Source organism: Malaclemys terrapin, chromosome 5 (assembly GCF_027887155.1).
Source record: "Malaclemys terrapin pileata isolate rMalTer1 chromosome 5, rMalTer1.hap1, whole genome shotgun sequence".
Classification (NCBI taxonomy): Eukaryota; Metazoa; Chordata; order Testudines; family Emydidae; genus Malaclemys; species Malaclemys terrapin.
In genome coordinates this window covers 75848928-75873457 of record NC_071509.1, presented here as the reverse complement: position 1 = coordinate 75873457, position 24530 = coordinate 75848928, and the positions used below count along the sequence as shown (strand labels likewise).

The following is a 24530-nucleotide window of genomic DNA, read 5'->3' as shown; positions in this document are numbered from 1 at the left end:
GAGCCATACCCTGCAATGTTTCATTCTGGGAAAACAAATATTTGAGTTCTAGAAGCACAGAAGACTTTGGTAGTTTGGAGTTTGTTACAACAGTGCAAAAAAGTCTCAATTGAACAACATTAAAACAAAGTTTAGTCAGGGAGCTCAGGTCCAACTTCAGCCCAGCAAAAGTTAACATCCTCAAAGAAAGTTTGTTCAAAATAGACAATATCTCCAGCTGCAGATTTTACACTTCTAATAGAATTCATACTTCCAACTTGAGAGCTATATTACTTCCATTAGAGACAGTAATCAAGTGGAGTTGTCCATCCTCCAAATCAAATTACATTGCTTTGGATTCCTCTTAAAATGCAGCAGCAGCTTCCTGGATATTTCTAACCTCTGATTTGCTGTGATGTTAGTGCTAGTAGTCTCTTGCTGAGCAGCGCATTGTGTCGTTGGAGATAGTCTATCACATCTCCTTGCTTTTCAACTATTTCTTCCAAACTTGAGCTTTCCCTTGAAGACATAAGAAAAGGAGGAAAGTCATTCACAATGTGCGTTAAACGATTATATTACAATTTTTTTTATCACTACTCATAAAGGAGATTGGAGCTAACTGATGATACTTCTACAAACCCCTTTGGTTTAGTTCCTCTTGATTACTTTCCTACTCTGAGACAATAGTTTGGGCCATAAGAGGAATATCTGAGCCTTTAGCAAAATTATATGGGTGTTAGGGGATTGGAGAGGCCCCATACAGGCAGCACCCTTAGATCTTCCTGGGTCCCTGGGGCAAGGCACGTTTGCCCTTCTAGTTTCAATGTCCATCCCATCAGCATTTTACCGTGTGTTTTGTTTAATGTTGTAGTACATGTTTGAGTTCCATATTCTTTGATAGCAAAAGAAGCTGTGGTTGGATCGGTCTGGGAAGCCTATGCATATGACGATTACAAGGCACATGCATAACTCCACTCTCTCTCTCTCTCAAGTTAAAAGCTTCTCTGAGTGAAGAGGAGACAGATTCTGAACAGAGAGGAAGGTTCATCTGCCCGGGGCCACCCAGCAGGGAGTGAAATTGATCCCAGGATGCCATACAGCAAGTAAAGTAAGCATTCATTTGAATTCTATTGTGGTTTTCAATAAGGTGGTTAAAAATCCACCTGGTCTCAAATTTAACAGAATTACCCTAAGGGGAAAGGGTCAGAGGGTAAGGGTAGGGAGTTAGCCATTAAACACAGGCCTTCTTCCAGGGCCTGGTTTATAGAGGCAAATAGTTTACCTTTAGCGTTAAACATCTTCAGCCAAACGCAACATGGTTACGTGACCACATTACAATAATATTCAGGAGTTATTTGGACAGAAGAGTTTTGGTAAAAGCTATAAACTAGTGTTGTACTCATCATTCAAAGATTTCTTTGGTGCCTCAATAGTGTACATCAACAAGTTTTGTTTCATTTTGTTGTAGCTGGCTTAATATGGTTTGCTCTGGTTTGCATGGAGCTTTTTAAGCTTCAAGCCATGTAGCATACTTGCACTGAAATACTCTATTCTGGATAGGCTTCTTTGAAATGCCTTCTAATATATTGCTATCAAATCATAACCAAAATAGAACATGTATATAAATACACTACATGGCTTGATGTTAAGAAAAAGGCTGAAGTATTGGGTGACCAGACAGCAAGTGTGAAAAATCGGGACAGGAGGTGTGTGGGGGGGGGGGGTAATAGGAACCTATATAAGAAGACCACCCAAAAATCGGGACTGTCCCTACAAAAAAATCGGGACATCTGGTCACCCTACAAAAGTATCAAATGCAAAGTGCTTGGCTGTTGGCTAGAATTTAGCCAGTTCTTTTGTACTAAAGAATGCTATAAATGGCTTCTTCCTATACCCCGAATTAAGAAGTTACTTACCATAAAAAGTCAAGAAGAATAGATAGGAAGGTTTATAATTTAGTGGTCATTAGCCTCATTTAGACCCCTGGAAAATGCATTCCAATTTACAGTTAAACTAATAATGAACAGCACTTGTTTGTATGATGCAGTTGAAAATAGTTCACAGGAGACTTCAAGAAGCAGTGTCCTCCATACTAAGTGATTACTTGGATCGGTTTTTCCTTTGCAGTTCAGCACCAACACCATTATGCTAATAAGTAAATCCAAAAGAACTATATTTAAACATTCAAGTTACAAAGTCAAGCACTCTAGACTAGCAAGTGCCAGATTTAAGGTTACCTGGTTCAACTTTAATTCAACTCCTTGTGCATATAGTATTATTTCCCCTCCGCCCCCTGAACAAAACCCCTGACAGTAAAGTGCCAAGTTTTGAGTCCCTCCAGAGTATGGAAATGCTACAGCTGGTCAGCCACACAATTAAAAAACAATAATTCCTACAAATAAGCCATGGATAAGAAGAATCTTTCCCACATTCTTTCTTTGAGATGGCTGAACCATGTTTGCTGAAAATGTTCCAAAAGTTCAGAGGCAGATATCTGAATTGGAAAATTTCAGCCCAAACAGCAAAAGTCTAGTAGTTATACAACTGAAAACAGGATCTTTAATGGAGAATGTTTTGCAACCTTAACTATAATTGGTACGAGTAGTGCCATCCATTGGCCTTTTTTCAGACATGTAACAGTCAAGATTACATGGTGGCTGAAGTTTCATTCTTATTGGCCTAGAGAGGACTTTTGGAAATCCAAAAGGATTTTTTTTTTTATTATTTATTTAGAACACATTAGGAGGAGCACTTCACATTTAAATCTTAGAATTTGGGCTCTAATAAACTTAAGCCTTTTATAAAGCTTGAAACGGGTGATTGAACATGCGTAGAGTCTTGTCCACATATACCCAAATACATACTTTTGTGTACTTCGGAGTACAATACCCCTCTACCTCAATATAACGCGACCAGATATAACATGGTAAAGCAGTGCTCCCGGGGGGGGAGGAGGGGGAGGGAAGGGGCTTGCGCACTCCGGCGGATCAAAGCAAGTTCGATATAAAACATGGTTTCACCTATAAAATGCGGTAAGATTTTTTGGCTCCCGAGGACAGCATTATAGCGAGGTAGAGGTGTACTACATGTACTAGAGTGCAGTTCTACTCTGTAGAGTAACTTGGCACAGAAAGTGCCACATTTAAGAAGCTTCACTAGTTTGTATTCTTGTTAACCCTACAGAGCCAGCGCAGCCCTGAGAATGGAGCTGCAGTCTCTTCTTGTACATCAATAGAGTTGTTTAATAGTTACAGTTCCAGGCCTGTCAGTTACACCAGTACAAATCCACTTAAGCCAACAGGGCTGCACATGTTATTGAGGGCAAAAGACAGCCTGCAGGACTTTTACTATTGGGTAAGTATGAGAAGAAAGGGAACAGCTCTTCTCAGATCCCAACTTGAATTGTCAGCCCTGCAAAGTTATTCTTAAGTAGACATTTGAGAAAGAACAAGAAAGCGTGGAATTCTCCAATATCTGTCCTCCTTTTACAGAACTTTTCACAGTAGACCTGCTCTTTAAACAATCAAGGGGTCAATAAGTCTCTTGCTCAGCACAGGTGGTCTTATTACAGAGTGGTGCAGAAATGTTCTCAGAATGTTTGAGACTGAGTCAAGAGGGGAGTTGCAGGGGCGGTTCTATGTATTTTGCCACCCCAAGCACGGCAGTGAGGCAGCTTTTGGCGGCATGCTTGTGGGAGATCTGCAGTTTGGGCGGCGGCAAAGCCGAAGGCGCAGGACTGACGGGACAGGCAGACCTGCCGCAGGCATGTCGCCGCCAGAGGTGGCCTGACTGCCGCCTCCACGGCAACCGGCAGGCTGCTCCCAGCGGCTTGCTGCCCTGGTGCCTGGAGCCGCCCCTGGGGAGTTGAATCAATAAGCGTTGTGATCCCTTATACATTACATTATATACACACACACATTATATATATATATATATATATATATATATATATATATATATATATATATATATATATATATATATATATATATATATATATATATATATATATAATGTATATACACACACACACACACAGGAGTGAGTGAGAGACACCGACCCAAATAGGCAGACATTGTGATAAGATAACACCACTGAAGACCTTCCCTACATCCTGGGTTTCTGCGCTGCTCGTTTGTGGGGAGGGGCTGCACATCAGTTTCTCCAGAAAGTGCATAGAAGTTTGAAATTGTGAACATCAAGGTTCAGAAGAGACTGACTAGCAGAATTGTTAGATCTTTCTCTCAGCACCCCACCACCAGACTGTTTCCATGCTAGTATGCCATGACCTATGGGGTATTTAGTCACAGATTTGATCTACATGTGCAGTCTAGCTTCGATGCAAGGAGGGGGAGTAGTTCCCCCACAACCAGTACCCTAATCTTTTAATACAAACATTTGAACACCTTGCAGTTGCTGAAATATATAGTAGTCAAAAAAGTACATGGGTCAGGGTGTTTGTCAGGTTAACATGAGCAGGCTGAATGACTGGTCTCTGCAAATAGGCTTATTCATGGTCTCTGCCCTCTGCCAACACACACAAAATATGCAATATCTGTAGAATTCCTCTCCAAAAGTGGAAATATACTTCTCACCCTATACCAGCTGCCAGATGCTCCTGACCCCAGCCTAAGAGAGAAATCCCTGACCTCAAGCTGCAAAAGAACACACTACACCCCCCCACACACCACTTCTGACCTTCTAGCAAAGAGCACCCAATTCACTTCCCTCCCAGCTAACAACCCAACTCATTCTGGGCAAGAGCTTCTTAGTTTATACTAAGACACATTTGAAAGAACATCCAAGACAGCAGTATTTCTCCACAGACTGCTTAAAACCAACTATGTTAGGAGATTAAGTGCAGCTAGTTTAATAAACACAGCTAGTTATGTTTAGCACATCATAGTAGAGATTCATATAAAATTTTTCCAATAATGGTCATATGGCCCCTATGTACCTTTTAAGGCAATGACATACCCTTTTCATGATTAAGTATTTTTGTATTTATCAAGTTACCATTGCTGAGGGGGACCATCTTGACAGTTTCTGATTTTTTCGTCTCTATAATACAGCAGCTGAAACGCTACAGAAGTCCATTAAGGATTTTAATATCACCTTTCTATTTTTCCTTACAGCTTTAAGGTCCCACACACCATTCTGTACAGAAATTGATACTAAGTGTTTACAAAGTTACCCAGATAAACTAACTGAAGATAACAGAAGAGGTTACCTGAATCCAATCTCCGAGGTAATGCGACTGGGGTAAGCATACATCTTTTCTTCTTCAATTATATCAGGCCTTGGCCTGGCCTTGTTGAAATTGCTTATTTTCACTGAAATAAAAAGAGGTAGTTAATGCAGACAGTTTTTAATAGCATGGTCTGGCTCCTCAACTCAGAGTCCTACACAGGGTTAAAACCTGCCTCAAAGGTTACATTAAGGGAGAACCAGGGAACCCAACAAGAGGGTCAGGTTACAAGTTAAGAATTGGCATTTCCGTTGGTCCTGCTGCTCAAAATTGCATAAGGGCATGCCTAGCATTGTGGCGCTTGCACTAGCTGCGAGAACCCCAAGCAGCACTCTGCTTGCACTTAAGGCTGTTACCGGGCACCCTACCCCAAGAGCTGGGGAGGTGGGGAATGTTCCGGTATCTTTCAGGAAAGGTAAGATGAAACTCGCTTGCTCACCTGTCTGTACTGTCTTGTTCTTAATGGTGTACAAATCTGCCAAGTTCACAAAACAACTCTTTAGAGAGCAGGCTAGGAGCCATGTTGTCTGTATCATTAGTGGTCATTTTCCTTTTCTATTTTCAGCATTCCAATCTCATGTACAGCAGTATCTTGTGTGAGAGTGCTGTATAGTTATGATCAACCAGTCCTAATAACTATATTACATTTCAGAGAATCCCCATGAAAGTCCTGATATTTGTGTGGGGTTTCACTCTGTATTGTTAACGCACATTATTTAAGGACTTACTAGCTGCTCAGATTGTGTCAATTCCCGAAGAGTTATGATTGTGCGCCCTATGTGTGCATTTATAGGATACCACTTAAATGAGTCTCCATTATCATAGTCCATGCTGAATATGCTTTAAACTAAAAGCAGATTTTAGTCAGTTCTTGATGCACTTTACCCTATTCACATTGGCTGTAACAGTTGTTAGAAGCTGCTATCATTTTTAAACACAGGGAAGGGTAGTGTAGTTGGGGCCAGTATGCCTCCATCTGATTTTAGAGGACCAGTTACAGGGATAACACGGTAGCTCAATCTTCATGCCTAAAATCAATACACACAGTTTGCTGACAAGACTGCCATTAATGGTGCCAGTTGGAAACTGAAAAATGTCCATAATCTATACTTCCTAACATATCCAGAAATAGTTAGGTTACAAATTCAGTCCAAGTGCAAGAACAGTCCCCCATGAGGATTAAGCATGTATAACTTGTCTTTTAAACTATCATGGAAAAATTAGTACATTTTTAATACTATTCCCCAGCAGTTCTGCAACTCAAATACTGCAGTATCATGCAAATGCATGTGAAACAGTATAATCTCTACTAATTTACAAGTATAGAGAGATCAAAATGACTTTAAACATTCAGCTTTAAAAACTAAGCTAATAATTGTAACAGACCTTTTTGAAAATAATACCCCTTGAAAGTGAACTGAGCCCCAGTATCTGATCCTTTCTGGGCTATCCAGGTTAGTGTGGACTCAGACCTTGAGATGTATCACACAGTATATCTGGTTAGAGAACAGACATTAAAATAAGAGTTTGGATGACCTACTTTATGTAATGGTCCATTCTCTTCTATTCCAGCCTCTCTAGCGAGGAAAGGATGTTTTCCTAGGCCACCTGCTATACAGAAGCAAGTTGTCTGACTGATCATAGGAATAACTAATGCTGAAGTGTCTCAGCAAGTTGTAAAGTCATCAAACCAGACTGTCCCTCAGTGGTCTGCTTCCACCTCAAACTTTATCTGAGAAGGGTCATTCAAGTGTGTGAATGAAGTTTAAGCCTATTGTAAGTTCACAGGCACTGAGGAAGGAAAAATAAGTCCTTCAAATAGTCATCTTCATTATATTTAAATTGGGGGACAGAACAATATGGAATTGAGAGGAAAGCATAGAATTTGTCATGCCTGTTACATATACACTGGATACATAGAAGGCTTTGATCTGATCCCCCACATATGGTCCAATCTTGCAAGGTGCCAAGCACCCTCAATCCTCTTTGAAATCAATGGGAGATGGGGATGTGTAGATCTTAGCATGATTACACTCTGAGCAGAGGTAGACCATTAGGAAAATATATTGTTTACAGGCCAGATACCCTAACATTACTCCACAAGCAGCCCTATTGAAGTAACTGGGACTACCTGTGAGGAAGGTTATCACAATCTGGATCTATGAAAATGAATCAAGCTACTTTGGCACCTAACTATGTGGAAGAAATTGTCCTTTACCAGTCAAGAATGCTGTAGGGTTTATTAAAAGGTCACTTTGCTAGAATAAGACAAGACCCTCAAGAGATTAGCCATATCAGGCTAGGAAGTTATCACATCTATCACAGTATTATACAGAGAAAACCAGCTTAAGGAGATACCAGGAATTTCCAACATGACTTGTCCATGACAATATTAATCTTTTTAATTTGGCAGTATTATAAGTGCAGAGTTTAAAGAATTACATCTCTGCTGACAATAGAGACAAGTCATAAGGTGCCTCCCATTGCTGCCAAGAGCAGAGAATAGCCAAGAAGAGTTCATTTTAGTTGAATATAGATTTGAAGTTTCCTCTCACCCCCCCACCAACTCAGGAGGATCAGATATCAAGTCTCACATATGTGTCACTACGTTTTACATCAGCTCTGTATTGACAGTAAGTTGCCACCATTTCATTCAATGACCTAATTAAGGACTGAAATTAGCATAAAACTGCAGACAAGTAAGTAGCTATTTTGGTTAGGGGAAGTGATTTTTCCTGCCAGTGCAGTTGAAGTGGTACAGCTTATGTGTTTAGACAAAGCCTTGGTGGACAGGTTCCCCCATTGCAACTAGTACTTATTAGCATCCTTCAAGATGAGTCACCAATCAGCAGCTAAGGAATTAATGGCACTGGATACAAAGTTGGTCACACCCTCCAGGAGGTGGTTCCTCCAAAAGAAGAGGGAGGCATATTGACAGGGGAGAAGGGAAAGCTGGCTTTCAGTGCCCATTTCTGGGTTGTAGAAAGAGGATTTACAGTATCGTGTCAGTGTCACAGGGGAACAAGGAGCGCTTCATGTAGGCAAATTTGATTTGGCCTATGGTATTAGGCATTAAAATAGTATTACAGCCCAGTTTGTTCTGCTTGGACATGAAATTACATCACAATTCCTTGTATACAGAAGAGTAGACTGCCTAGAAGCAGGTTTAAAGATTCATTGCAGGAAGACAAATTGGTCTGGGACACTGCAAGCCTCTGAACAGACATTCAACAGTGCAGCAAGTAGTATGTAGGATAGGGTAGGGTGTAACCAGAAGCTTCTAATGCCTGTATTTAGGAAGTGTTTTAAAAGAGGATTTAATATTGGTGTGAAAGAAACGAGCTTTCAGAATTTGGACTCCAGAGTAATTCATTCAATGCTAGCCTGCTTTTATAGAGTTCTTTACATTACACTGTATCCCATAAATCAAGAACATCTCAATCCAAGAGATTCTCTGCTATTGGGGATTACTATGTAGCATATGATAGTCAATACTGATTCCATATCAATTGTCTCCCATGGCAGCAAGAGTGGCGGTCAACTAGGAATACAAAGCTACTCGTTCCTTAACAAGCTTGTGCCAGAACAACATGTTTAACCAATAGCAAAAAGTGGGATATCACAGACTTCAAGTACCTATGTAAAACCTGCTTTACATCTACTTCTGCATACTGGATTGTAATGTTTGTGTTCATACAAATGCATCGATGCTTCACAGATTACTAAATATACTAATGAACTGTATAGCTAACAAATACAAGAAAACAGGACAATTATGACTCAGTGCTGTTTGTTTCTGTACTAGAGTTTTCTGGCTTCAGGGCTGTATTTTTTTAAGCTATACAAACATGTTGACTTCTTCCCATCTCACCTTTTTCCAGGCAGTTTTAATTCCTGAGCCATATAGTTAACTGGCTCAGGAATTATATAGTTATAATATAGTTAACTGAACTCCACAGCACAAAAAGATGCAGACTAGAGACATTTGTGCCTAGCCAGTATAGTTACTTTATGCTCCATTAAGAACTAAATTAAGTTCAGCACTGAATAAAACATGTGTAAACTCTCCAGGGCAGGGAATGTTTGGGACTGGAACAGTCCCCAGTATGTTTTGAGGACCATTGCAAGACAATCATTAGCCAGTGTTGTGGGACTATTTCAAGTGACAATGTAAGTGGTTTGCTAACAATACAAAAATCTACCAACCCGTTCTGGCTCACACATGTTAGAGAATAAGAAATTTACTTTCTGGTGCCAGAAGAGGAAATCTGGTATAACCCTGTTTGAGATTGTTTATGATCTTTCAGCTGAGTTAGTGTAATTCATAAGTGAAAAGATTGCTTTAGTTTAAAAACAAATAAGAAGGCTACATCAGGAATAGATTAAACTATAACACTTCTGGAGGGGAGAAGAAAAGCTTACCAAAAGTAGTTTATCATAAGAGAATTACCTAACCTGAGAGGCTTCAGAGTTCCTTAGGCCAGGTCTACACTTGAAGCTATAGTGACAGGTATAGTTTTGCCACCAAACCCTCCTAGTGTAGACGCAGTTTATACTAGCTTATGCTCATTTGAGGGAAAAGCTGTACTGGCAAAAACATTTGTATGCTGGTATAAACTGCATCTCCATAGGAGGATTTGCTAGTATATACCTGTTGTAAGAAAATTATGCCTCCAGCCTATGTTACTATACTGGCAAAAGTGTCTAATGTACACCTGTCCTCAAACTGACTTAAAATGTTCATCAACACTACTTTGATCTTAGAAAGACATACTTTAACAGACACCTGTGTACTAGAAAGAATGCCAGGCAAGTGTTTGTTTTTTTGTTTTTGGTTTTTTTTTTTTTTTTTTTTGGGGGGGGGGGGGGGAGGAGAATTCAAGCATTTGAGAGAAAAATGCTCCAAGTTCTGTGATAAAACCAAACATCCTAACAGAGAGCCTTAATGCTTGCACTCAGGTAGTGCTGTTCTGTCAGAAATACCAAGATAGAAACTGAGGGGCTATCCCACCATTTAGTTTACACCTTTTCAGTGCTGTAACCCATTACAAATTCATTTTACTTCAGGAGTTTGGCCTTTAAACAGAATTTGTGCATGAAGTTACTATGTGTGGTTCTGTATCAATTTAAGTCTCTCCTGCTCCCCCACACCCAAAAAGCCCTCACTTGCTTTTCCAATTTTGCAGTACATCTTGAATGGACATCAATTAGATGGGATTACAAAGACTCGTCATCTTTTAAAGGGGTGTGAAGCTCAGTTTCAACGAATATTTGTGTTAAGGCACATGAAGGTTTAGAGCAGGGGTCGGCAACCTTTCAGAAGCGGTGTGCCGAGCCTTCATTTATTCACTTTAATTTAAGGTTTCGCGTGCCGGTAATACATTTTAATGTTTTTTAGACGGTCTCTCTCTATAAGTCTATATATTATATAACTAAACTACTGTTGTATTGTAAAATAAACAAGGTTTTCAAAATGTTTAAGAAGCTTCATTTAAAATTAAATTAAAAATGTTGATCTTATGCCGCCAACCTGCTCAGCCCGCTGCTGGTCTGGGGTTCTGTTCATCTAGGCCGGCAGCGGCTTAGCCCACTGCCCCTCAGGGGTTCCATCCGCTGGCTCCTGCCATCCGGGATCCCGGCTGACGGTCCTGCCCAGCCCGCTGCCGGTCTAGGGTCCCAGCCCTGCCCACATACAGTGGGTACCTACCATCTCCCTGGTTCTGGCCCATTCTCTTCCTCTCTCTCTGCACTGACCTGAGGGTGGGAGTGCACTGAGCACAGGGCTGGGGGTGAAGGAGCAGGCTGGGGGTTGGGGTGTAGGGTCTGGCCAGGAGCTAGAATGAGGGAGGGGGCTCAGGCTTGGGGCAGGAGGTTTGGGTGTGGAGCGTTTACCTGGGCAGCTCCCATTTGGTGTGAGGGGTGCAGGAGCTCCCGTTTGGAGCTCAGGGTGGGGCTGTGGGGGGGTGCAAGAGTTAGGGCAGTGGGCTGGGGCATGTGGGGGGGTGCAAGTGTCAGGGCATAGGGTGTGGGGGGCCTGGGTATGTGTGGGGATGCCAGAGTCAGGGCTGGGGTCATGGGGGGGGTGAAGGAATCAAGCAGAGGGCTGGGTGTGTGACAGGGGTACAGGGCTCAGGGCAGGGTGTGTGTGTGGGGGGGGGGTCAGGGCAGGAGGTGGGGGGGCACAGGGCTCACGGCAGGGGCCTGGGGGGTGTGCAGGGCTGCGGGCAGAGGGCTGGGTGTGTGTGTGGGGGGAGGGCAAAGGGCTCATAGCAGGTGTGTGTGTGGGGGGGGTCAGGGCAGAGGGCTGGGGGTGTGGGCTGGGGTTGTGGGGTGCTCACAGCAGGGGGCTGGAGGGGATATGTCCCTATTCAACCACCCCCCTTCCCCAAGGCCCTGCCTCCGCTTCTTCTCTACCTCTGCCAGGAGCAGCGAGCAGGCTGACTCTACTCCTCCCCGACCCCTCCCTTGCAAGGGCAATCAGCTGATCGGCCAGCAGGGAGGGATGGACCAAGAGGAGAAGGGGCAGGAACCCAGCACACTGCGGGAAGAGGCAGGGGAGCCAGCAGGACCAAGCTTCTGCCCCCTGCCCCTTTCTCCACCCTCCGCCCCCCCCACCAGGGGACAGAGAACAGTGGGCCAGGCAGGATTTTTAACAGCATGCTGCTGCCTGCCTGAGTTGGCAGGCAGCAATGGGCCATTAAAAAAAAAAAAAAAAATCAGCTTGCGTGCCATCTTTGGCACGTGTGCCATAGGTTGCCGACCCCTGGTTTAGAGAATGAAGCTCAGCTTCCAACAGTAGTATGGAGACCAGCTTTTTCTTGGTTGTTTATCCAGTTGGAATAGGACAACAGATCAAGGCTGAGAAAGAAATACCCAATTCTTTGCTCTTTGAATATCAGTGTGTGCAAGGGAAGCAATGGAATACTTTGTTTAGAATGTAACGTTTGCAGTAAAAAACCCTTAGGTCTATCAAGCAGTTTGAAGAAGTTTGAGGAATGTGACAGTTCAGAAGACAGTTAGGAAAAACAAGTGCTATTGTGGAAAGCCCAAATCAAAAGACTGGAGGCAACCACCATGAGAACAGGACCTGTGAGGTGTTTTCATCACCTTCCCTTCCCCCATACCCAGGATGAAAGGTGCAAGTTGGGTAATTGAGGGGGGGAACAATGGCATCCCACTGGGTTATTCTGCTTGTGGTAGAAATCTTATTGCTAGTGCGCACCATCTGTGCTATAGTTTTCAAGGCAGTGAATGATGGCTGTTTCTGTCATGCAAGTCTTTGTAACTATGTTCCAGCTTTTTTTGGGGGGGGTGGGGGGGAGGAGGTGTTAAACTAAATCAACTCTCACTATTTTCCATTAGGATATTGGATTTACTTTAATGTGCTTAAATGGAGAAAACTATTATTTCAACAATATCCACTTATTAAAAGTAGATATCCAGAATGGAAAATATACTGACTATAGCAGAATAGTGATTTTATTTTGGAGTAATTACTCTACTTCCAAAGTCTACTACATTTGCTCCAGACTAGAGCGTTCACCTGAGGAAGTTATACCAGCATAGCTATACAGGAATACTTTGCTGCAGCTATGTTGGTCAAATTTCCCATATAAACAAACCTGGTGTCAGAGCCTCTATTATAGCCAAGGGAGGTAGATTGGTACATTTGAGACTGTAGTCTCAATACTATTACAAACACAAGTTAAAAGAAAATAGTAAGTCAGATCTTGAAACCGTGTATTCAAAACTTTTCTAGAATTTGGTAGTGTACTATTACACTGGGAATAACTACACTTGGCAACTTTATAGCAAGTCACTAACTAGGCTTTTCTCTAGTCATGAAGTTTCTCCTAGAGTAGTTTTAAGTTGAGATACCTTATGGGTCAGTTACTGACAAACACTAGCTATTAGGAAGTTGCTTTGGCATTCAGCATTGTCCCATGAGAATCAGCAGCATAATGTTACAGCAGCTGTTTCCTCTCCCCTCCCTGAAACTACTTTGTTCCCCTTTTCAACTCAACCTCTTCTCATCCCTGCCCTTCTTTGTCAACACCACACTTCTAGTTTTGCAATTGGTTTCCTTTCTAACTACTGGGAGGAGATCCAGAACTTGAATTCCACTACCACAGTAGTTTTGCTGAGCTACTACCAACCACCTGTTACTTCATTCAGCATTCATTTTGTTGTGTAGGAGACACTGGTGCAGCTCAATTCCTGCTGAAGTCAATTGGTTTGTCTCACTTCACACTAAGCTGTGTACACCAGCCCATTAGGAAGCAAGTACAGTTGATGAAAGCCTACTAGGTTTTTAAATTAAAAAAAAAAAAATCATTACTCCAATTTAAAAAAAATTGTGTAAAGAAAACAGATTCCCAGGAGTTAAAGGACAATGATGTTTACACAGTGTTCAAGATATAAAAATAGATACCACTTTGTAGTATTTGTCTGTATTTCACTGTAGCAATAAAGAATCCACATGCAACAGCTCAAAAAAAACATTTAAACCAAGTGCATAATCTTATTTAAGAGCATGAGACCTAATTTCGGCTTTTAAAAAAATCAAACACTAGTTTATCTGGATTTGTTGTGTTTAACACCTTTTGTTTTCCTTAATAGTGGTAGCCAGGAGTAGAAGTTTATTTCATGTTGTCTCGGTCACCCCTATGATCTTTTAGCCTGGCAAACAAGCAATCTGGCCAACTAAATTTGAGTTTTATTGTGATGGTTTAATAGAACGAGCCAAGACAGAAACCAACAAAACATGGCCCTGGAAGATTAGGCCAAACCCATCAGGCCAGTAATACTATATAGTATTTTACATTAAATTATTTTGTACTAGCTGTTAGTGTTATAGTGAACATGGGCTAGAGATATATATTGCTTCATATATGTAAGTAGGGACTCCAAGAGTCTGAGTGTCACTTTACAAACTACTATCCTTCAACAAATACTACAGGAGATAAGATTGGGAGAAGAGGTAGAGAAGAGGAACTGGAAGGACATTGCAAGTTTGAAGATTGAGACATGCCATATACCAGCTTAAATGTTTAAGTTCCACATGCCAAAGGAAAGTGGTTTTGACTAGACAAGAAAAATATTACTTCTCTTCAAGTCACAGTATAAAAACAACACACACACACACACACACACACACACACACACACACACCATATCTGTGCGTTTGACAAAACCATCATGAAAGCACACTAGCAATTTGTGCTAGACAATTACTTCTATTTTAACTACTTCAGTTTCACTACATCACTAACTTCATGGAAAAGTGCCTTAAACTCTAACAACTAGCCTAGTTTTTATTTGGCAACATTTAGAGTTCAAGCCATGACAATGACTTTCCAGTTTGTTTTAAACAAGAACATCTGATTGTCCGCAATGGGTACATATACTGAGAAGCCAGTTTTACAGTCATAGCTGCAAACAAGTCTTCTGGTGCCAAAAGTTATTGTACTACACTAAGAGATCAGAGAAAGAGAGTTTAGTACCTATTGTAAGGTGGTCACGGAACAAGGCAATAATTGCAGTTTTTACCTGTGTAAACGACTATGCACGTCAAAGAACAAATCAGCTCCAGACACAAGACTCCAAGGATAAGGTAGAGATACTTTTTACTGTAGTTAGGAAATGAATGCTGAGCTGACAGTATCAGAAGCAGGGCTGCATTTCCTTAAAAGAACAAAAAAAACAAAACACCACAGACATGACATTTACGTGTTTTAGTCTAGTGAATAACCAAAAATGACTCCAAAAAAAACCTCCCTCCGATATCTACATCCCAATGGACCCTTGTTTGTTAGGCTAGATGGATTATAGCTATGAAATGGAAAAACGTAACTGATGTAAAAAGCAACAGAGAGTCCTGGGGCACCTTTAAGATTAACAGATGTATTGGAGCATAAGCTTTCATGGGTGAATACCCACTTCGTCAGACGCATGTTAGTCTTAAAGGTGCCCCAGGACTCTGTTGCTTTTTACAGATCCAGACTAACACGGCTATCCCTCTAATACATAACTGATGTGTGATTTAAATTGCATAAGAGTGAGAAAGCTATTCGTAATTACAGTTATTTGTGAAACTGTTAAGTTAGAAATCCTACAGGACCAGAATGCTTCATTCTATAGTTCCTGAAGCGTTCAAGCGAATGCACAAAAAATTCAGTGACAGCTAACATATACAATGAATCAGTAATGTTGTCATTGTTTGACAAGAATGTTAGACCTATTGTCTAATATTTGACCTTTCAGTACATCAATCTCGTTCTACATATCCAATATAGAACTCCAATTATGGGTCTGTCTTGTACTACAAAACACATCATTTCAGTTTAACTTTGAGAAGAGGAGTTGCAAATATTTAAGGGAATTTAGTTCTTAGGTAAGTATGTGCACATTTTTATACATACAGATCAGAAGTTTTAAATACATGTATTATAGCTGAGTGAGTACAACTGTACATATTAGAGCCCATTATCTAAATATGATGATTTTTACTTGAGTGATGCTTGAAGTTATTTCCCAAATCTAGTCTACCAAGGCACTAGCTTCATTTAATTTAAATCCTTCTTATTTATATAAAGTGCAACAGCTCCAACAGGAGAAATTGTGAGACCCACCCCAGAATATCCAGTGGCTAGGCTACTCACCTAGGACGAGGGATACCAAGATCAAATCCCTGTTCCAAAACCAGGCAGAAGAGACATTTGAATTCCCATTCCCCTCCCATGTGTCATAATCTCCGTCCCCATGCACTTCTTGTGTCAGATATAAAATAGAAATTAAGTTATTCAGAGTAGGGACCATGTCCTTCTTTTGTGCTGTAGAGTTCTTACAACATTCTAGGGAACATCGAGCTGTGAAGAACTTTCAGCTGTGAGGTAGGTGTAGGTGTAGGTGTAGAACTCATTTACTACTTTGAAGCAGAGCATGAACAGTATACTATGTATTTAAGGAAATCATCGGCAAACACTTGGAAGGTGGTAAGGGGATAGGGAATAGCCAGCATGGATTTGTAAAGAACAAATTATGTCAAACCAATCTGATCGCTTTCTTTCATAGGATAATGAGTCTTGTGGATAAGGGAGAAGCGGTGGATGTGGTATACCTAGACTTTAGTAAGGCATTTGATATGGTCTTGCATGATATTTTAAATCAATAAACTAGGCAAATACAACTTAGATGGGGCTACTATAAGGTGAGTGCATAACTGGCTGGATAACCATACTCAGAGTAGTTATTAATGATTCCCAATCCTGCTAGAAAGGTGTAACAAGTGGGGTTCTGCCGGGGTCTGTTTTGGGACTGGCTCTGTTCAATATCTTCATCAACGACTTAGAGATTGGCATAGAAAGTACGCTTAAGTTTGTGGATGATACCAACTGCTTTGGAGGATAGGGTCATAATTCAAAATGATCTGGACAAATTGGAGAAATGGTCTTAGGTAAACAGGATGAAGTTTAACAGACAAATGCAAAGTGCTCCACTGAGGAAAGAACAATCAGTTTCACACATACAGAATGGGAAGAGACTGTCTAGGAAGGAGTACGGCAGAAAGGGATCTAGGGGTTATAGTGGACCACAAGCTAAATATGAGTCAGTAGTGTGATGCTGTTGCCAAAAAAAAAAAAAAAAGCGCAAACGTGATTCTGGGATGCATTAACAAGTGTGTTGTGAGCAAGACCCGAGAAGTCATTCTTCCGCTCTACTCTGGTTAGGCCGCAACTGGAGTATTGTGTCCAGTTCTGGGCACTACATTTCAAGAAAGATGTGGAGAAATTGGAGAGGGTCCAGAGAAGAGCAACAAGAATGATTAAAACATGATGAGAACATGACCTATGAAGGAAGGCTGAAAGAATTGGGTTTGTTTACTTTGGAAAAGAGAAGACCGAGAGGGTACATGATAGCAGTTTTCAGGTATCTAAAAGGGTGTCATAAGGAGGAGGGAGAAAACTTATTCACCTTAGCCTCTAAGGATAGAACAAGAAGCAATGGGCTTAAACTGCAGCAAGGGAGGTTTAGGTTGGACATTAGGAAAAAGTTCGTAACTGTCAGGGTGGTTAAACACTGGAATAAGTTGCCTAGGGAGGTTGTGGAATCTCCATCTCTGGAGATATTTAAGAGCAGGGCCGGCTCTAACTCTTTTGCTGCCCCAAGCAGCAAAAAAGAAGTGCCGCCCCATGAACCCCCCCCCCCCCGAGCGCCACGCCGCTGGAGCCCGCCCCCCCCCCCGAGCGCCGCTGGACTCCCCCTCCCCCCCCCGCCCCCCTGGAACCCCTCCCACCCCCCCGAGCGTCAAGCCCCGAGCCCCGCGCCGCCGGAGCCCGCCCCCACCCAGCGCCGCCGGAACCCCAGCGCCGTGCCCACGCCGCTGGAGCGCCCCCCTGCGGAATGCCGCGCCACGCCGCACTCCCCCCGCCGCCCCTTACCAGGTGCCGCCCCAAGCATGTGCTTGGGTGCCTGGTGCCGGCCCTGTTTAAGAGTAGGTTAGATAAATGTCTATCAGGGATGGTCTAGACAGTATTTGGTCCTGCCATGTGGGCAGGGGACTGGCCTCTATGACCTCTTGAGGTCCCTTCCAGTCCTAGAATCTATGATGGATGATTGAACTGTCAAAGCCAAATTGCCACTTTATGACATGTGGCGTTACATTTAATTTCCACCTTCACTTCTCAGTAGTGTTTGAGGGAAGTTGACCTTCATCCCCAACAAGGAAGTTTGGCTTGGATGTTTACACACTCGGAATTTTAACCATTACATATACTAGAAGCCCTAAGCTTGCAAAAGGAACATTAAACTAACATAAGGAAATTAGTACATCAAAGTGCAAGACCACATATGTGTTATCAAGATAACAGAAGTTTTCATTTCAGCTATTTGAAGTACACTATGTAGTCAGCTTAGGTTTTATTCTCCACAATCAGCGCCTTTCTATAAAAAAGGACCCCCTATTCAAAAATGAGCCATGACCATATGATTTTAGGCAAGAATTAATTTCAGTTTCTGGAAACAGCTGGACAGCTGCTGCTAGTTAAACACCTTATATGCTTGCCGCCACTAGGAAGAAAAAGTAAAACTAAAGAACATACAGAGTTAAAATGCTGCCAAGAATCCTCTTTGCCCCAGGGAAAGTAGGGATGAAGTAGCATTCATAACATGAATCCTGCTGCAAATTAAGGAGTTTTATTTTGCTTGAAACTTCAGCAACATGCAACCTAGGCCTGGGCTACACTAAAAAAAGCAGGTCAACCTAACTGTATCACTCAGGGCTGTGAAAAACCATCATGCCTTGTGTGCCACAGTTAGGTCAACCTAACCCCAGTTATACATGGCTAGATTGATGGAAGAGTTCTTCCATCGACTTAGTTACCACCTCGGTGGAAGGGGTTTCCTTCATTATCTCTAATATAGGAAGCATCTATGCTACAGCATCACACCAGCAGTGCTGTAGCTGTGCCGCTATAGGGTACGTATGTCCTAAGACATATTAGAAGTTGGAGTATGTGGAAAATGGTAAAGGGGGATGAGACCTCTTCAGACTTTTCTTCCATTTTGCAGTTATGGAATGCACCCCTTGGAAACACTCTCCACACATGCACATGATCTCTCCATACATGGAAATGAGGAAGTCTGTGCTGTTTCATAATGATACAGAGTAGACCACATAATTGTTCTCCACCCCAGCCCTTTTTGTAAAGTGGGGCATGTTACATGACTGCTTTTCTCCAACCTGAACACCCTTTGCTCTTAAGTTCTGGAGTTTGACTGCAGAGTCAAGATCAAAAGCCTGCACACTGATTAAGTAGTGCAGATTCTTATTACTATATGAAGTCTACAATGGCTTCAGAAAAGTAAAAAGTTAGACAAGAGCATTCCTGGGGCCCTATGGATGCATGCAAGTCAGCATTTAAACAGCCAACAGTCCATTAGAAACAGGGAAAAATTACTAGCAGCCAAATGCAGCGCAGGTTCGCTCTAAGGACATTTTGGCTACCACATTTAGTTGATGGGACAAGACACCCAGTCAAAGGCTATTATTTCTGAATCTATTTCAACTCAGGTGCATTCTGGCCAGTGATAAAAACAGAGTAGGGAGGTTTGTATTTAACTATTAAGCACAGTACGCACAAACTAGTATGTCACACCTTAAAAATTATGAGTTCCTAAAGAGTAGATGAAGTAGTTCAGTTCACAATATTTGTTGATACAGAATCCATAAAAGAGAAAAATTCAAATCGGTTTATCTCACCTATAGAATGTATAAGGAGCGGCAGCCTTTTAAGATGTCTTGTTGATCGGTAGATCAGGAGGTATCCTCTGCATCTGACTTTACCGTGATGATGCTGAACATATCGTTCAAAGACAACATGCAGAATCCACAGAATTACCTTCGCAATGATTATGACACTTTGCACCTTAAATGGGTTGGTGTAGTTTCCAGGGCATTCATCCTCATTTGGGTTTACATAAGAACAATATATACCTGCTAAAAATACTAAGACAACAAAAGCAACCTGTGAAAGAAGGGAAAGAAGAAAACCTGAAGGTTAATAGTTCAAATATAAGCAATATTACCAAAATTTAACTACTATACCTTATTTTCTGGATTGGTTCAAATGGAAGGGAGTGGGGGGAGAGAAAAAAAAATCCCTAGAATCCCTAATGCAGTTTTCTAGAAGATACTTCATCCTTGTACAATAAGTACATCATGCTGCTTCTTCCTGAATACAGAACTGAAATATTTGTTCTGCCTTTTTTGCATCATTATTAATTTTACCACCTCCATCTACCCATGGAGGAATAACATTGCTAGGATTTTTTTTTGTTCCTAATATACAGTACTAAGACTACTTGTCGTCCTCAGCTTTACCAGCTATGGATTTTTCCTATGTCTTTAGCTTCCCTTATTTTATACATTTAATGATTTCTAATTTATGTCAATTGCCATCTATTTCTCTTTAGATGTGCTATATTCCTTTTGTAATTTATAATCGCTGCCTTCACTGTACCAAGATGTGCTTTTAGCCAAAGCTGTCCTCTTTGTGAAGCTGTGGCTTTTTGGCCACCTAATAAACTCAAAGGACTCTCCCATTTTTCTAATTTTTCCTCCCAATCAGCATTGCTCATAATTTTCCTCAGCTTTGGGAAACTAGCCCTTTTGGAACACCAAGTATACATTCCTGTTTGGGACTGTCCTCTGGTTGCCCATATTGAATGTAATCTGGTCATGACAGCTGATCTGTAGGTAACCACCAACTTCCAGTCCTTTTATTAGTGCCATTTTTAAAAAAAGCAAAAAGCAACTTAGTGGCCCAAGGCCTTGAGTGGCTGAAGAATCAGATAAGAGGACACAGCTTTTTAGTCAAGGGTATTAAGTCAAACATCCTTCCTTGTAGTGTCTACAAGATGTTTTTTGCAGACTAAGTTGGTGACTCAGGCTTTTTCACAAAGCTGAAGAGGATAGGTATAGTGGCCTAAAAAAAAAAAGTTGTTAAAGGAGGCATTTAAGCCTTGTTTAAGTTATTATTCTACTGCCTTATCCTCTCATGGGATTGTCACAGTCAACAGTAAACTAGTTGTAGCAGAAGGGACCACAATCCCGTAAGAGTGCTCAAATCCAATTATCCTGCGAGATAACACGGTGGTTTGTTTTTAGTTTATACTGTGTATACCAAGTACTTACAAAATTAGTCTACACAATTAAAAACCCAAAAGAGTGACAGAGATTTTGATTCTAAGCCTCCCTGATCTACTAAAATCTTAAATAAGAGCATTTTAAATTCTGAGGAGACCAAACACACACACAATTGGACTCCAAGCTCTCCAAACCTTTATCCACAAGTACTTATAATACTAAGCTGCCATTTAATAGTAGGTCCACTTCAGAGTGATCTTAAGTTTGTAGGGAAGAAAGTAAATGCCTTACATTCCCTCCCCTCCTCCCCCCATGACTTAGATCTTCCATATATCAAACTAACAGTAGTGTATATCCTGTTACAATAATGCTCACAGTATAAGCCCATGCATTCTAGATAGAGAACTAATAGGACCGAGTTCTGCACATTTTTGACATTTAAAAGCATGTGGATTTAACATGTAGTTTAGTCTTCCTCCTCACCAAAAAACTCAGTTAAGGATTCCCATTTTTAAGAGATGGTGCCAAAAGTTAATTTAAGTTTACAATCCAAGTGATTTCAGTTTAGAAATCATAAGGTAGAGATAATAGCTAGCTATTTTTGTCTGGGATATTTAATTAAGTGTCCAATAACTACATCTCTACTACCTTAAATCCAGGTAATTAATTCTGGACAAGAACAATACTTTTTTATACAACACTTGAACTGGATCCACTCATTAAAAGAACCCCTTGTAATGGAGATCAGCCAGAAATTGTTTATGTCTGAAGAGTGGATAGGACTTCTCACCCTGCATCTGTTTGAGAAAGTTAGTTATGCCACTAAACTCCCATTATAATAATTACCTACACTCATAGCTCTTCATCCTTCCATTTCCAAATTCATCCTTGCACTTCAGAATACTAAAAAAAGTTTCCATTCCATTTTACAGATTTAAAAAAAGCACATAGAAAGATTATGGGATTTGCCCAAGGTCTCACAGCCTGTCAGTGACAAAGCTGTGAATAAAATTGAGATTTTCCATCTCCCAGCCCAGTGTCTTGTCCACTGGACAGGTAATTTAGAATGCCACTGTCATTTTTATTTTGTCTAGTTACTTAAGCGGTATTTTTAATACCTTTGCTGTTTCTCAGGTATTCCAACATGGAACTATAGGTATGTATATTTTAAATTACCAGGATTAGGATGGAAACTGAGCAAATATTATGCAGTGTGTACATCCTCAGAACTGACTGGAGAGGGAAGGATGGCCTAACGTTTATGGTGATGAGACTTGGGAAATCTGGGTTTGATTCCCTACTGTGCCACAAACCTCCTGTGTGAGCTTTGCAAAGTCACTTAGTCTCTCTGTGGCTCAGTCCCCCATCTGTGAGAAGGTGATAATAGCACTTCCCTATCAAGGACAATTTTTAATGCATTTGTCAAGTGCTTGGATAATATGGTAATGGAGTGAAATAGATAGATCAATATTCCAGAAGGTCAACCGATCAATTTGATATACTCAGTGAAGGTTCAGTTTTGAGGTAAGGGAAAGTTAAATGTTTATGAATGCATAGGTGAGAATGGAGCTGGAGTCTCTGAAAAGCAAAAAGAAGGTTGCAAAGGGAGTAAGTCTGAAGTTTTAAGCATGCAAATTTGTGAAAATTGATTTCAAGAGGACTTTGAGTTTGACAGGAGGTAAAGCATTCTGGACATCTGGTTTGGAGTCCTTCAGACAACCAGGTGATTGAGTGTTCCTTCCTTTTCCCTCCCCCCCGCCCCCAGTCTTTTCTGCACCCCAAACTTAGCAGCTTAAGAGCGACATGTACAAGTTATTGGGGAATGAATGTTCCCTATTCCCTCCTGCCTCGACGATATGATCTTTAAGACACTCATTTGGTTGCCACCATTTTCCCCAAAACCCTTGCCATCCTTGGTAGGCTCCTGCCATTCTCCCCCAAGCTTGAGAAGACCCCTCTGTCCCAAGTGATGAGTATCTGGGTGGTGTGAAAAAGGGATGGTGAGAAAAATTCAGATGGAGCTGTGCTTGAGAATACAAGCTAAAGCTTGTCAGAGAGAAGCCATATTTTAATGTTTTTAGTTATCAACATACAGGGAGTTTAGGGCTTGTCTACATAAGGAAGTTACACCAACTACATTGATTTCTAAATTGACTTTATGCACTCTTAAATTGGTTTAAGAGTCTCCACACAAAGGGGTTGCTCAAATCTAGTGAAGTCCATTTTAGGAAACTGGTTTAGTTGATATGTAGACTGAGCCTTTAAAACAAACAAAAAAGGGAAGGAGTGCTGAAGATGTGACATTAATGCATTGTCCACATTAGATCTACCCAAATTCTGTTAAACGGACTGATGTAGTTACATCAATCCAAGTTTCCTTACATATGAGGCCCAAGACTTTTTTCCTAACCTGAGCAGCTGGAAGGTGGACTAGGACAACAACTCAGGAATCTTTATCAGGCACTAGAAGTAGTGAGTACAGACAAGGCTAAATTTACTAGAACTAAGAAGCAAGTCAAAAATTTAGATTTGATTAGTGTTTAATATGAAATATTACTAAATCTTTTAAATCAATTCTACAAAAGTTTAAGTACAGGAATGTTTTCTTGGTCCTGAGGCAACATCCTAATTTAAAATGTCATTTTGTAGCACTGACATGATCCAAAACACTCAACCTAAATGACTTCCTATCTGACTAGATTAAAGATTACTTGCCATAACCATGAGAGTGAGAAGCTTGTAGTGTTGGGATGGAATTTTTAAAATACAAGGTAAGAGGAGTATGCAACACAAGTTACTTCTCTCCATCCCCACAATCCCGGCTTTAGATCCAATACATCACAGTTGGAGAACCAGAATTTCCCATTATCTCCTCCTACCCAAGTTAATAATAATAAAAAAAAAATCTGATGATTCTTCCCCAAACTTACATGTATAAGCAACAGAAAATTGGCAACCAAGACTGTAGGAATAGCATGGAATCTCGGTCTCAATTGGGAATGCAACGCATGAGGTGGAAGAAGTGGTGCATCGAGTAGAGGATCATCTTCTGTGCTCTGCGTTATCTCCAAGGAACCCTGAAATTTAATCATGAGTTTCAGATTAATTTTCCCACATTACTCTTTCAATGGGTGTTTCCAAGGCAGGCCATCTTCTTGTACCACAAAATTTCAAGCAGCTTTAACTTTCTGGGAGAACACTGAATTAAGTAATTTAACAAACTAATCATTAGGTCATTAAGCACGGACATGGCAGATATGCTATTTGGCCAGTTCTAGAATGGCTGTATTGCTATTGAGGGCCTTTAGTCTTCAAAATACTTTTCAAATATTTGAGTGTAATTGAGACTTCTGACACCTCCACATTCAAGAAGAAGCGGAACACCTCTTCAACCACGCTGAAATCTCAACCAATGAAAAGACCACCACCACAAGAGATAACTTTACTGCTTCCAGCTCAGGGAATAGTGAAAAGCGAAGTAGCCTGCTGCCATATACTAAGCTGGTCTACTTTGGATGAGGTTAGAATTTGTATTTTAGCATGCTTATCCTATAATAAGTTAATAGAATGTCATGCCTTGTCCACACTAGAAGTCTGTCATGTTAAATATTATCTAGTCCCTCTAGATTAGAACGGTAAAACATTGCATCCACATGT

The 24530-nt window shown here is 41.0% G+C and overlaps 1 protein-coding gene across 2 annotated transcripts in view; it reads right to left on the bottom strand.

Annotated features, from left to right (window-relative positions):
- Positions 1–24530, bottom strand: part of TMEM192 (transmembrane protein 192) — a 44962-nt gene continuing 20432 nt past the window's right edge. The window contains exons 2-6 of one of the 2 annotated variants that reach the window (XM_054030419.1): positions 23804–23950; positions 19488–19752; positions 14777–14911; positions 5210–5312; positions 1–498 (exon numbers count right to left, since the gene is read on the bottom strand). In XM_054030419.1, coding sequence (XP_053886394.1) covers positions 375–498; positions 5210–5312; positions 14777–14911; positions 19488–19752; positions 23804–23950 — 774 coding nt within the window. In that variant the 3' untranslated portion in view covers positions 1–374. The remainder of the gene's footprint in view (positions 499–5209; positions 5313–14776; positions 14912–19487; positions 19753–23803; positions 23951–24530) is intronic. The other variant, XM_054030420.1, reaches the window with a different exon arrangement.